The 14,944-nt window shown below is 44.6% G+C and overlaps 1 protein-coding gene across 3 annotated transcripts in view; it reads right to left on the bottom strand.

Annotated features, from left to right (window-relative positions):
• The window catches only part of TRRAP (transformation/transcription domain associated protein), a 141,165-nt gene that overhangs the window by 44,398 nt on the left and 81,823 nt on the right, over window positions 1-14,944 (bottom strand). For all 3 annotated transcript variants that reach the window (XM_073648014.1, XM_073648015.1, XM_073648016.1), the window contains 3 exons: window positions 13,389-13,526; window positions 10,842-10,954; window positions 5,806-5,941 (listed from right to left, as the gene is read on the bottom strand). In XM_073648014.1, the coding sequence (XP_073504115.1) occupies window positions 5,806-5,941; window positions 10,842-10,954; window positions 13,389-13,526 (387 nt within the window). The remainder of the gene's footprint in view (window positions 1-5,805; window positions 5,942-10,841; window positions 10,955-13,388; window positions 13,527-14,944) is intronic.

Below are 14,944 nucleotides of genomic sequence, written 5' to 3'. Positions count from 1 at the left end.
AATATCCCAAATCCCTCAGAAATCTTCTTTTCTTTGATCATATTTCATTACAATTAAAAAGGAGAAATTTATTTCAATTTCGGGAATTCAGCCATGTCTCCCTCCTTCTCATTCCCTTGTGTCTGGCTGTAAGACAACTGGCTGCAGCAGGAGCCTCCCCCTCTATAGTAAGATCAAAGATGTTTAAGCTGCACCATATTGTCTAATATGCAATCGACTGAGCTGGTGGGGGGAAACTAGCAGCTATGTTATCTCCCATACAAGTCACGCAGGGATGGTTACCGTTCTTCAGTGCTTAGCACACAGAAAGAAGCAGAGGTAGCATGGTGTAAATTATACAGCAGTACTGAATCCAGCTCTGGGGTGAGATAAAAGACTTGTTAGAAAGATTAGCACAATCTTTGTGTCTCCCTCTGCTTCTCAGTCCTCCTGCCCTGCACATAGAGCATAAAAGGAAATGTAACCTGACACCTCACTGTGCTGGCAGTCCCTCTTGTCTCCTGCAACATGGAGTTGAGATGTTTTTTTTTTTCAGAGTGGATGACAAGTTGATGTTAAGGGGTAAGAAGAAGCTTATAGGTGGAGAAAGAAGCAAAATTCTCTGGTAATATAAATTACAAATTTCATTATATTAGCATGATTTAGCAAAGTTTGTTGAAAGCACAGCTTTTACTTTTAAGCTGGTCATTAGCCAAGAGTAAAGGTAAGGAAGAACTTCTTTGTACTTTATGAACATAAAGGAGTGTCTGACAGCAGGATTAATCCGTCACTTGATATATACCAGCGCCACTACTTATTCTGACGAGAACAGGAGAGTCGGTGATCATAAGCGAACGTTAAAAAAATAAAATAAAACTTTGTAACTAATCACATAAGGTCTACATGGGAAAGTAGGAAATACAACAATACCCAAGAAATCCACCATTATTTAGCCGCGGTTGACGCCGGCTCTAAAGAGCGGCAGGAATACGGCAGCAGAATCACAATGCATGGCTTTAGCATTTTCCTTTAGTAAATTAGTACATGCCTCATTACGGAAAATATCTTTCTATCCAAGGCTGTGCCTGCAGTCACCGGTGGCTGTCACCTCCAGTTAACTTTCCAGGCGTCACAACCTAGTCCTGTCAGACATGATCAATTCTCAGAGTTTCATCTCGGGGATTAAATACTGACTATACAATGTACCTACCCGTTACTGAATGAGAAATGCACTCTGTAAGATCACCAGTTAGAGGTGGAATGACTATACTACCTACGGAGCCGCCTGAAACGTGTTAGGGAATTCACAGCGATTCTCTAATAAATAGCCGGTACTCGAAATGCTCCATTTACCAGCAGGAGTGATTCAAGTAATCGCAGCGAGCACTCTCAGAGAAATTCTGATTTTCTCGCTCCTGCTCTACTCAATAAGAGGGGAAAAAACAGCTTCCTCTTAGTATTCTTAATCTTTATTACATTCAAAATGATATATACTTCTTCATTTATCCCAGGAGATCATACATACATCCCCCACACACTCCTTCACACGTTCCAGATTAGATCTGTCTGGCCGTAGGACAACTGGCTGCAGCAGTGGCTCTACCACTGCTTTGTCTGCTTTAGTAAGTAAGGAACAACAAGAGCCAATCGTTTCACCCATCTGCCATTTATCCCAGGAGATCATATATACATCCCCCACACACTCCTGCACTCCTTTCAGATTAGATCTGGCTGGCTGGCGGACAACTGGCTGCAACAGTGGCTCTACCACTGCTTTGTCTGCTTAAGTAAGTAAGGAACAACAAGCGCCAATCGTTTCACCCATCTGCCATTTATCCCAGGAGATCATATATACACCCCCCCACACACTCCTTTCAGATTAGATATGTCTGGCTATAGGACAACAGGCTGCAGCAGTTCTACCACACTGCTTTGTCTGCTTTAGTAAGTAAGGAAAAACAAGCTCCAATCATTTCACCCATCTGGCATTTATCCCAGGAGATCATATATACACCCCCCCACACACTCCTTTCAGATTAGATATGTCTGGCCATAGGACAACAGGCTGCAGCAGTTCTACCACACTGCTTTGTCTGCTTTAGTAAGTAAGGAAAAACAAGCTCCAATCATTTCACCCATCTGGCATTTATCCCAGGAGATCATATATACAAACCCCACACACTCCTGCACTCCTTTCAGATTAGAGCTGGCTGGCTGTTGGACAACTGGCTGCAGCAGTGGCTCTACCACTGCTTTGTCTGCTTTAGTAAGTAAGGAACAAGCAGTTCCAATCATTTCACCCATCCCAGGAGATCATATATACATCCCTCACACACACTCCTGCACTCCTTTCAGATTAGATCTATGTGGCTGTAGGACAACTGGCTGCAGCAGTGGCTCTACCACTGCTTTGTCTGCTTTAGCAAGTAAGGAACAACAAGCTCCAAACATTTCAACCATCTGCCAGATGAAAATACAAGAGGAGATTACTACCCAAGTTTTGTAAAATTGTTTCATGCGCATGCGGAATATAATATAGATTGATAAATGAGGTCTCTAAAAGGAACAATAAACCTGGAAATTAATAAAACTAGTGAAGATATAGAATTACACTCACGGTTCAGAATTCTGAAAACAGTCTTGAAAAATCTCACAGAGAACAAAAGTTAATCTCCTGCTAAGTCCATTTGCAACTGATGACAGAAAGGGGTGGAGACTAGCTGAGGCAGGGATTGGTTGTTTTACAGCCATATAAGAGGCAATAAGGAAGAAGAATGGGGATTTTTGGAGCTCCCAATTGGAGAGGAGTTAAAAAAAAAAAATTCATGCTACCTTGGCCTGGCATCCATTTCGGTCACCAGACCAGGGCAGATTGAAATTTTTCCGGCGGTACTTGAAAGCTGGACTTTTGGACTCCTCTTGCAAATTCTAGGCCTCGTCCTATGTCATGATGTGCAGGGTGCTGCGACAGGTTAATTCTCATTATCATATAGGGATTGAAACGAGTGGCAATCTTGCCCCTGACCACTGCTGCTCCATTTATGGGACTGACATGTGATGGCCAAGCACTGTAGTTTCCTGCTTTCATTAGTTCCATATAGTGAGGAGCGCAAGTGCTCGTTACTCGGATTTGCCAAGGGTGCTCAGGTATGCACTGAGTATTGCAGGTGCTCGAGTGACATGTCACAGTGCCCGCGGCCGTCAGGCCATCCCCACATATTTCGTGGCCGTCGGGCCATCCGCTGCATGTTTCGCGGGCGCCGGGCCATCCGCCACATGTTTCGCGGGCGCCGGGCCATCCGCCACATGTTTCGCGGGCGCCGGGCCATCCGCCACATGTTTCGCGGCCGCCGGGCCATCCGCCGCATGTTTCGCGGCCGTCCCAGCATGTTTTGCGGCCGTCGGGTCATCCCCGCATGTTTTGCGGCTGTCGGGTCATCCCCGCTTGTTTTGTGGCTGTCTTTAACAGCTGCGGTCGCGGGGTCTCGAGCATGCCACTCAAGCACCCGCGATACTCGGTGAATACCCGAGCACCCTTCACAAACTTGAGTAACGAGCACTTGCGCTAATCACTAGTTCCATACACAAAATGAAGCACCATGTTGCTCTACTCCCGAATGCAGTGAGAAAAGAAAAGGAGGGAGCGTTCTTAGTGACCGGAGGGGGTTCCGGTATTAAGGCTCCAAAACAATCAGACATTTCTGGTGGATATCACCTACCCACCCCATGCTACACAGACTTATGGATGCAAAACTGGACAGCAGCTCTGCCATGTACAGATGCCCAGCGTCAATGTGTAGACTGGAGCTTAGTACAAGGTACTAATTCAAGGCTAGGAGCACATCAGCCATGACGTCAGGTCTACACAGCTGGAAGGGGGGGGGGGACTAAACTTATGACGGTTCCCTCAATCAATTCAGCACAACCCAGGAATCTGAATAAGATTTAGTGATTTTTCATCCATCGTCATCACCAGTATAAAGTCTGAACTGTGATGCATCAGTCCCGTAATATATGAAATCACTTGGTGGTGTCATGACCTGCTCATTGAGCTTTCATAAGAGGCAATTTGGTCAATTAATAGAAAATACGACCCCTTGGCCACCGCTATTATAGATAAACTGAGGCTCTGCTCTTTCAAGCCCGGGACCTTGCAGACCATGTCATTTGTTTAAGACAGCTTTCACGCCGCCTACCACCAGCTGCTCTCCATCACTCCGAGCCTTCGTGAAGTATTCATTTATCAGGACGCACCATTGTGCGGAGTGTGTATCCTACTGAGCGCCGATTTCATGAAGGACGGGCTGAAGGTTACGTAAATGACAGGTCCGCTGTATGCGACTCAGAAATGGCTTTCTATAATTTATGGTCCTCCTATTCTTTATAATTAGAGGTGGCATTCAATAGGCAGGTTATGTTCTTATAATGAACGCGTGGAAAATGTCGGATACAAATCACTCGATTTGTAGCTGTTGACGATGCTGCAGTGTGAATCTGATCTCACCGGAGAACTCGGGAAATGTATTATTACCTTTTCTGTAGGCTACAAAGGAACCGCAACCAATATATAAAAACAAGCATTCCCTAGTACAGGGGTGCACAACCTTCGCCACTACACTTGTTGTGAAACTACAGCTTTCAGCATGTCCTTATAGCGTCCTAATAGCCCGTGGCCGTCATGGCATGCCAGGAGTTGTAGTTTTACAACTGTTGGAGAGCAGAAGGTTGCAGACCCCTGCTCTAGTGGGTTTCTCCACAACAAACTTATCCTTAAAGTGGCTGTTCCAAGTAAGTATATTATCGCTTATCGATAGGATATGGGATAAACCTATAGATCACTGGGGATCCAAATCCTGGGTCCTTCACCATTCCTAAGCTCCACAAAGCCTCCTCTGTATGGAGGCGTTTAGGTTGAGCACATGCACCACCACCCCATTCATTCTCTATGGGACTGTCGGAAATGACAGAGTGCTATGAAGGATGTGTTGTGACCCTTCAGTCTTTTTCAGTCTCCTGGCTGTGCCAGGAACTGCTGTGGGTCCTATTCACTTGAATAGCAATGTGCTGCAATTCCACCTTATTATTCAGATCTATGCCATTAAAGAAGCACTCCTCCTCCCATCAAAGTTTATCCTCTTAATATATTGTAAGCATCACTTTATATAGCACTGGGTACATTCCAGCTCTGTACACTGTGTAAATCTGGCTGCAATGTGAGCTGCAAACATGAGATTGGTGGGAAATCAATATATCAAGCCCTAGACAAACCCTTTAGGTAAATTTAAGCAGGTGGGGAAAAAATAAACCAACCATTGTGAATGAAAATAGTTAATAACTTTTCTCTAAAGCAACATTGCTGTATGAAAAAAAGACAAAACCATTTCTTTACAATATACAATTTTCACACGGTGGCTCAGTGGTTAGCACTGCAGTCTTGGGATCCTGGGTTCAAATCCCACCAAGGACAACATCTGCAAGGAGTTTGTATGTTTTCCCCGTGTTTGCGTGGGTTTCCTCCATATTCTCCGGTTTCCTCCCATATTCCAAAAGACATACTTGATAGGGAATGTAGATTGTGAGCCCCAATGGGGACAGTGCCCATAATGTCTGTAAACCGTTGCGGAATTAATGGCGCTAGATGCGAGTAACATAAATAATAAAATATTCCTTACTTGCCAGAAACCGCAGCTGTCTTATAAATCAGATTCCCCCAAATAGCGGTTTAATGCCTGGAAATAAGCTGTAGTGCTAACTGTGTGCAAACATTGGAAGAATGAGGGGACGGACGCGTTACCAAAATCAGGAGTGAAAGGAGAGGATACAGACCTGTACGAGCGCCTCCTTCATGGCCGTCCAATTCGACACTCGCCAGGAACATTCGAGGACAAGGTATGGATTGATGTGGCCCTTTGATTGGCCGTAGTCCGTCAATGCCTCCCACTGATTCAGTTCTTTAGAGCATCTAGGAAAGAGACAAGGGGCACAATAGTAAGGAGAAAAGAGACAATGGACACAATGGTAACAGGGAAAGAGTCAAGGGACACAATGGTAACAGGGAAAGAGTCAAGGGGCACATTGGTAACAGGGAAAGAGACAAGGAGCACAACAGTAACAGGGAAAGAGACAAGGGTCACAACGGTAACAGGGAAAGAGACAAGGGGCACAACGGTAACAAGGAGAGACACAAGGGGCACAACGGTAACAGGGAGAGACACAAGGGGCACAACTTTAACAGGGAAAGAGACAAGGGTCACAACGGTAACAGGGAAATTGACAAGGGGCACAACGGTAACAAGGAGAGACACAAGGGGCACAACGGTAACAAGGAGAGACACAAGGGGCACAACGGTAACAGGGAGAGACACAAGGGGCACAACAGTAACAGGGAAAGAGACAAGGGTCACAACGGTAACAGGGAAAGAGACAAGGGGCACAACGGTAACAAGGAGAGACACAAGGGGCACAACGGTAACAGGGAGAGACACAAGGGGCACAACAGTAACAGGGAAAGAGACAAGGAGCACAACGGTAACAGGGAAAGAGACAAGGGGCACAACGGTAACAAGGAGAGACACAAGGAGCACAACGGTAACAGGGAGAGACACAAGGGGCACAACAGTAACAGGGAAAGAGACAAGGGGCACAACGGTAACAGGGAGAGACACAAGGGGCACAACGGTAACAGGGAGAGACACAAGGGGCACAACAGTAACAGGGAAAGAGACAAGGAGCACAACGGTAACAGGGAAAGAGACAAGGGGCACAACGGTAACAAGGAGAGACACAAGGAGCACAACGGTAACAGGGAGAGACACAAGGGGCACAACAGTAACAGGGAAAGAGACAAGGAGCACAACGGTAACAGGGAGAGACACAAGGGGCACAACGGTAACAGGGAGAGACACAAGGGGCACAACAGTAACAGGGAAAGAGACAAGGAGCACAACGGTAACAGGGAAAGAGACAAGGGGCACAACGGTAACAAGGAGAGACACAAGGAGCACAACGGTAACAGGGAGAGACACAAGGGGCACAACAGTAACAGGGAAAGAGACAAGGAGCACAACGGTAACAGGGAAAGAGACAAGGGGCACAACGGTAACAAGGAGAGACACAAGGGGCACAACGGTAACAAGGAGAGACACAAGGGGCACAACGGTAACAGGGAGAGACACAAGGGGCACAACAGTAACAGGGAAAGAGACAAGGGTCACAACGGTAACAGGGAAAGAGACAAGGGGCACAACGGTAACAAGGAGAGACACAAGGGGCACAACGGTAACAGGGAGAGACACAAGGGGCACAACAGTAACAGGGAAAGAGACAAGGAGCACAACGGTAACAGGGAAAGAGACAAGGGGCACAACGGTAACAAGGAGAGACACAAGGAGCACAACGGTAACAGGGAGAGACACAAGGGGCACAACAGTAACAGGGAAAGAGACAAGGGGCACAACGGTAACAGGGAGAGACACAAGGGGCACAACGGTAACAGGGAGAGACACAAGGGGCACAACAGTAACAGGGAAAGAGACAAGGAGCACAACGGTAACAGGGAAAGAGACAAGGGGCACAACGGTAACAAGGAGAGACACAAGGAGCACAACGGTAACAGGGAGAGACACAAGGGGCACAACAGTAACAGGGAAAGAGACAAGGAGCACAACGGTAACAGGGAGAGACACAAGGGGCACAACGGTAACAGGGAGAGACACAAGGGGCACAACAGTAACAGGGAAAGAGACAAGGAGCACAACGGTAACAGGGAAAGAGACAAGGGGCACAACGGTAACAAGGAGAGACACAAGGAGCACAACGGTAACAGGGAGAGACACAAGGGGCACAACAGTAACAGGGAAAGAGACAAGGAGCACAACGGTAACAGGGAAAGAGACAAGGGGCACAACGGTAACAAGGAGAGACACAAGGAGCACAACGGTAACAGGGAGAGACACAAGGGGCACAACAGTAACAGGGAAAGAGACAAGGGGCACAATGGTAACAGGGAGAGACACAAGGGGCACAACGGTAACAGGGAGAGACACAAGGGGCACAACAGTAACAGGGAAAGAGACAAGGAGCACAACGGTAACAGGGAGAGACACAAGGGGCACAACGGTAACAGGGAGAGACACAAGGGGCACAACGGTAACAGGGAAAGAGACAAGGAGCACAACGGTAACAGGGAGAGACACAAGGGGCACAACGGTAACAGGGAGAGACACAAGGGGCACAACAGTAACAGGGAAAGAGACAAGGAGCACAACGGTAACAGGGAGAGACACAAGGGGCACAACGGTAACAGGGAGAGACACAAGGGGCACAACAGTAACAGGGAAAGAGACAAGGGACACAACGGTAACAGTGAAAGAGACAAGGGACACAACGGTAACAAGATAAAGAGACAAGGGGCACAACAGTAAAAGAGAAATAGACAAGGGGCCCAACAGTAACGAGGTAATAGACAAGGGACTCAACGGTAACGGAGAAAGAGACTGGGGCACAATGGTAACGGGGAAAGAGACAAGGGGCCCAACAGTAAAGGGGAAAGAGACAGGAGCACAATGGTAACGGGGAAAGGGACAGGAGCACAATGGTAACGGGGAAAGGGACAGGAGCACAATGGTAACGGGGAAAGAGACAGGAGGCACAGTGGTAACAAGGGAATGAATGAGGAGACTACTAAACGCCAACCCTCCAACTCAAATTATTCTATTACACCCATGGACTGGTAATTCCTGAATATGTTGGAGGAACAGCAAAATAATATTAAAAAGAACACAATATTAATATAGAAACTAAGTGCACCACATAATGATCAGCAGTTCTAGACATCTCCGAGCAACAGCAAAGGGGATCAAAAAGTATACAGAGTGCCAGGGGCTCTTTGGTTTATGGGTTTAAACATTTCATCGGATAATTAGGTGTAATTCCCTTTTAAAGGGTCGTTCACGTTAGCAATCGATGAACAGTACCTGGCCTGCATACCAGTTCTATTTATTAAAGGGGTTGGCCACTATTTTTCTTTTTGTTTTCTTTATTGATGGTGTATGGGCCATCAATATCTGATCAGTTGTGCGACACACAGCACCCCTCCGATCAGCCGTTACTGGCGCTGGCAGTGGCCTGAAGCCCTCGAATGCTGCTGGAACACAGAAGAGCTGTCATTTCTATAATGGCAGCGGCCGCTAACTGCAGATCCACCCTTATTTCAGATAAATGGAGGGTGTATCTATAGTACCCCAGCTGTGGCAATTATAGTTTTGATGGAACTGCTGCGTTCCGGAAGCACCCAAGAATTTCAGATCACCGCTGGTAGCGGTAACAGCTGATCAGCTGCACCGTCTAGCTTCCGTTCCGGCAGTGTCCGTCTTTATTAGGCAAGCACAAACGCATGGTACACCACGTGAACCCTGCTGGAAGGGGCCAGGCTGAGCTGGGCAACTGCTATGGTTGCATAATCACACATGGCGGCAAAAAATTTGAGCCACTATTTAAAGGGGTTGTGTAGGGACATTGTTTTTTTTTTTTTACTTAAAAAGTATTTCTGTGTATTTGTGGCTAAAAATAAGTTTTTGCAATTCAGTTTAATTAAAAATGTTGTACCGTTTGCCTTCTATAGCCTCTGTGTGGCACAGTCTGTTGGTGGCTACAGAATGAGCTGACTGAAAATCCATTAGTGAGTCCATTCCGACGGTCCAATGGGAGAGCTCGTTGCTCTTTTATCTGACTTTCTGACCTGCTCTTAGCTCATTTATGACCACAGACCACATCAAAGTTGAACGAGCAGATGCAAACCTTTTAATAACAACCAATTGCAAAACTTTATTCTATCCCCAAATACGTGCATTTAAGTGTAAGGAAAAAAATCTGCAGTTTGTAACTATTAGGCTATGTGCACACAGTCCGTATTTGCAGCAGAAAAATCTGCTGCAAATACTGATGTGTTGGCAGGAAAAACACTGCGTAAAATACTAGCATTTTGATGCATTTCTCTGCTGTAGATCTAGCACTGCTCTAAATGCTGAGCTGTGTATAACCCCACCCACACCCCTAATTGGCAGCTTCCTGTTTACACTGTCAGAAAGCTACCAATCAGTGGTGGGGGCGGGGTTACACAGATTAGCTGGACTGGTTTGCATGTGGAACCTAGTCCTGCAGTGATAATCTCCTGCTGATAAAACACTGTTTGTATTGATACTACAGCACACAGCCTAAAAAGTGACACATGCATGAAATCGAGGTCTCTGCTACTACATGATGCTGCTCTCATATTAATTGTCAAAAACCTGCTCACAAATTCCCTTTAAAGGAAATGCTGAACTGTCTTAGAGAAAAATATACCGGGCAGCAATCGTACAGCTCAGGCTCTAATTAACGCTGCCTGTGGTTTCGGCAGCATGAATCAGCTGACAGTTTCCCTTTAAATGGTGATCATACGCAGCTTAAAGTTTTAAAAGCTGTGGTTTAGTTTTTATATTCTATTAAATAAAATTAAGGGGGTAAAAGAAAGAAAAAAATGGCAGTAGCTCCTTAAACATAGACCAATAAGTGGCACTCTTCAACAAAATCAGCCTAGAAAATCAAGGTCACAAGTGTAAGCAATATATAATAGAATTATATAATATGCATTATAAATATATTTTTTACCCGAACAGTAAAATAAGTTCTAATAAAACCATACAAATAAAATAAGTCAGACATAATAAATCAAAAAGAAAAAAAAAGTTTATTGAACTCTCTAAGGCCTAGAATTTGTTCTCTTCTTTTATAAAAAAATAAACACTTAAAATCAAACATAAAAAGTACAAAACAAAAAACTTTAAAAAGGAGGAAAAATAATAGACACGATTCACACTTACCGAATCCAATGATCCTCCCACAGCTGATATTCTGGAAAAACAGCTGGAGATGCGTTGCTTCTTTCATGTTCCTTTTTGGCCTTTTCCATCGCTTTTTCATATGTTTCTTGAGCCTAAAAGAACAAAAGCTCAGAAGAATCAATAGCTTTTCATCTAGAGGATCTGTGCCGGCGCATTCTGCACCCGGAGACAGATCAATACCTTCACACATCTACCGACACGTGGAGAACAGAATTGGAGCAGACCTGCAAAGTCTTAAAACATAGCTCAGATTTGTCTGAGGATCCTTGTGTTATTAAAGGGGTCTGGCTTTACCGTGTGTGTGTATATGTATGTATATACACACGTGGTCAAAATTGTTGGTACCCCTCATTTAATGAAAGAAAAACCCACAATGGTCACAGAAATATCTTGAATCTGACAAAAGTAATAATAAATGAAAAATCTATGAAAATGAACAAATGAAAGTCAGACATTGCTTTTCAACCCTGCTTCTACAGAATTTAAAAAAAAATTAAACTCATGAAATAGGCCTGGACAGAAATGATAGTACCCCTGAAAATAATGTGACAAAAGGGACATGTTAAATCAAGTTGTGTCCACTAATTAGCATCACAGGTGTCTACAATCTTGTAATCAGTCAGTGGCCTGTATATAGGGCTACAGATACTCACTGTGCTGTTTGGTGACATGGTGTGTACCACACTCAACATGGACCAGAGGAAGCAAAGGAAAGAGTTGTCTCAGGAGATTAGAAAGAAAATTATAGACAAGCACATATTATTCAGAAATTTAAGATCCATGGGACTGTAGCCAACCTCCCTGGACGTGGCCGCAGGAGGAAATTTGATGACAAATCAAAGAGACGGATAATATGAATGGTAACAAAAAAGCTCAGGATAACTTCTAAAGAGATTAAAGGTGAACTTCAAGCTCAAGGAACATCAGTCTCAGATCGCACCATCTGTCATTGTTTTATCCAAAGTGGACTTCATGAGAGATGACCAAGGAGAACACCATTGTTGAAAACAAATCTTAAAAAAGACAGACTGGAATTTGGCAAACTACATGTTGACAAGCCACAAAGCGCCTGGGAGAATGTCCTATGGACAGATGAGACAAAAATTGAAGTTTTTGGCAAGGCACATGAGCTCTATGTTCACAGATAGAAAAATAAAGCATATAAAAAAAAAAAAAACACTGTCCCTACTGTGAAACATGGAGGAGGCTCTGTTATCTTCTGGGGCCGCTTTGTGGCATCTGGCACAGGGTGTCTTGAATCTGTGCAGGGTATAATGAAATCTCAAGACTATCAAGGGATTCTAGAGAGAAATGTGCTGCCCAGTGTCAGAAAGCTTGGTCTCAGTCGCAGGTCATGGGTCTTGCAACAGGATAATGACCCAAAACACACAGCTAAAAACACCCAAAAATGGCTAAGAGGAAAACATTGGACTATTCTGAAGTGGCTTCTATGAGCTCTGACCTAAATCCTATTGAGCATCTTTGGAAAGAGGTGAAACATGCCGTCTGGAAAAGGCAACCTTCACACACGAGACAACTGGAGCAGTTTGCTCATGAGGAGTGGGCCAAAATACCTGTCGAGAGGTGCAGAAGTCTCATTGACAGTTACAGGAATCGTTTGATTGCAGTGATTGCCTCAAAAGGCTGATCAACAAAATATTAAGTTAAGAAGAGAACCATCATTTCTGTCCAGGCCTATTTCATGAGTTTAATTTTTTTAAAACTTCTGTGGAAGCAGAAAAGCAATGTCTGACTTTCATTTGTTCATTTCCATAGATTTTTAATTTATTATTACTTTTGTCAGATTCAAGTTATTTCTGTGACCATTGTGGGTTTTTCTTTCAATAAACGAAGGGTACCAACAATTTTGACCGTGTGTGTGTGTGTGTGTGTGTGTGTGTGTGTGTGTGTGTGTGTGTGTGTGTGTGTGTGTGTGTGTGTGTGTGTGTGTGTGTGTGTGTAGATTTTTTTTTCATTTATCATCTTTCAATCTCAAAAATTCCGTGCTTACTTCTTAATAAATCCTAAGAACAAATAGAGCTCTGGTTTTCTGATACAGAGCTCCAAATCCCCTGCATGGCCATAGAGATAGATTATTACATTCTGGCTGCCTACAGCCACCACTAGAGGGAACTTACTGCTTAGACACTGAACTCAATATTAACATTTTATGCAGTAAGCGCCCCTAGTGGCTGACATTTTTTTACTTGATTTATTTGTGAATACGCAGGGTTCCTTTTTTTATTTAAAGTATTATCAGAAAAACAGCTCAAATCTAAAAAAAAATATTATATATATATATATATATATATATATATATATATATATATATATATATATATATATATATATATATATATATATATATATATATATATATATATATATAATGTTAAATGTAATATGATCACACTTCTTTATGGGATCCATATAGAAGGCAGACACAAGGACAGATAAAGGAACAGGGTGTCCTGAGGACGGGCGGATTCGTCTCAGGTCGTCTATGCACAGTGTAAAGCGTTGTACCTGTTCAAAAAAGCCATGCTGTTCATATGCAATGGCCGTAGCCGTCTCGGGGAACTTGCAGCGCTTCTGCCACAAACCCGCCCACATATCTTCTTCTTGGAGGAGGGAATATAATTCAGCAAGGGAATCTAAGATCTCCTGAAAGAGACAGAAGAAGGCACACATTTACACATTATTTGGATGCATACTCTGGTGAATTAACCATCTCAGACATCGGTTTACAGGCAGCCAGCAACCTTTCTAATCCCCCCAAAAAGCTAAATCTAGTAGCTAGGCTTCGGCAATGCAGGGAGCTGGCGGTCATTTGACCTCAAGTATGCCATTTGCATGGTTCTGGACACATTCAGACTAGACGTGTATTGAGCAAGGCTGTGCCTTGTTGGCATGTGACCGCGTGTATGAAAAGGGCATACTTGAGGTCACACGCCCACCGTTGGCACAGAAGAATCTGGATGCTGTAAGGATCCACAAGCCTGCAGTCACATGGAGTGACTGCAGATGTGTACCCAAGGCTGGACAAGGCCCTTTAGGCCCCCCATACACATTAGACAAATGTTGGCTGAACCCATCAATATGGATGGGTTCGGTGGACGGTCCAATGTGTATGGGTGCACTGGTCGACCGATTTGTTGAGAGAGATGTTGATTAGACATGTCCGATTTCAGATTCGCATTGTTCTCCCAGAGATAAGCCGCATGCCGATGTGTTAGTCGCCGGCTTTCTACTGGAAAGCACAGGAACGCCGGGCTGAACGATCGCTCATGTGTATGGGAGAGTCAGCCGAGATGGCTGTAGGCCGAATCATCGGCCAAAGCATTGTCCAGCCGACAGCCATCTAATGTATATGGAAGGTCTTAGTAAGTTAAGTCAAGTCTAGAAAGTCACTTTAAGCTATCGCCAGATCTAGATAGGCGATAACGGCTAGATCGGTGTGACCCCCACACCACGGGAACCCCTGCAGATACTCAGAATGTGTTACTTAATTCCCCTATGTTCCCATGGCTGCAAGGCCATGGCCGGTAGGAGTTAAGTGGGGCAGGTCACAGCTAGTATTCGGCTAGATTTGAATAGAGCTGCAGGACTCACATGCGACCTTCTGCATCAGTAAACTTCTACTATTTGTGGTCTTGAGGTCAGGGAAGGTCCAGGAGAGGAGGACACAAGACCCTTTCTTGACGGTAGGTAGGGGATGAAGCAGTAGGCCTTACACTGATCTCACAGTTATAACCTATGATAACTTGTTCAGGCTAGACTAGTTTAGGCTGGGATACCCTTTTAATGTTAAGTAACCAATAAGATATGTCGACCATAGCTACATGGAGGACCTAGAATGTAGTGAGAACTTCGCAAGTATAGATGATACCTACGCAGCTCCTAGGAGATACCAGGATGATCAGGCCACAAAGATGGAAGTAGAATAAGGCACAAAACCTTTCAGTTTTCCATGATCTAGAGGAGAGCAGGGCCTAGAAAAGACCCTTAACCCGTTCTATGACCTTGCTCAGGCACAGGCATCCGCCTGCTTATCCCTCTACAAGCGGACAGACGTTGGCCGC

This window comes from Phyllobates terribilis, unplaced genomic scaffold (genome assembly GCF_046119375.1).
Source record: "Phyllobates terribilis strain yellow unplaced genomic scaffold, ASM4611937v1 Scaffold_9__5_contigs__length_417890890, whole genome shotgun sequence".
Classification (NCBI taxonomy): domain Eukaryota; kingdom Metazoa; phylum Chordata; class Amphibia; order Anura; family Dendrobatidae; genus Phyllobates; species Phyllobates terribilis.
Note: the sequence above shows the minus strand (reverse complement) of the source record. Positions and strands in the feature narration are given on the sequence as shown.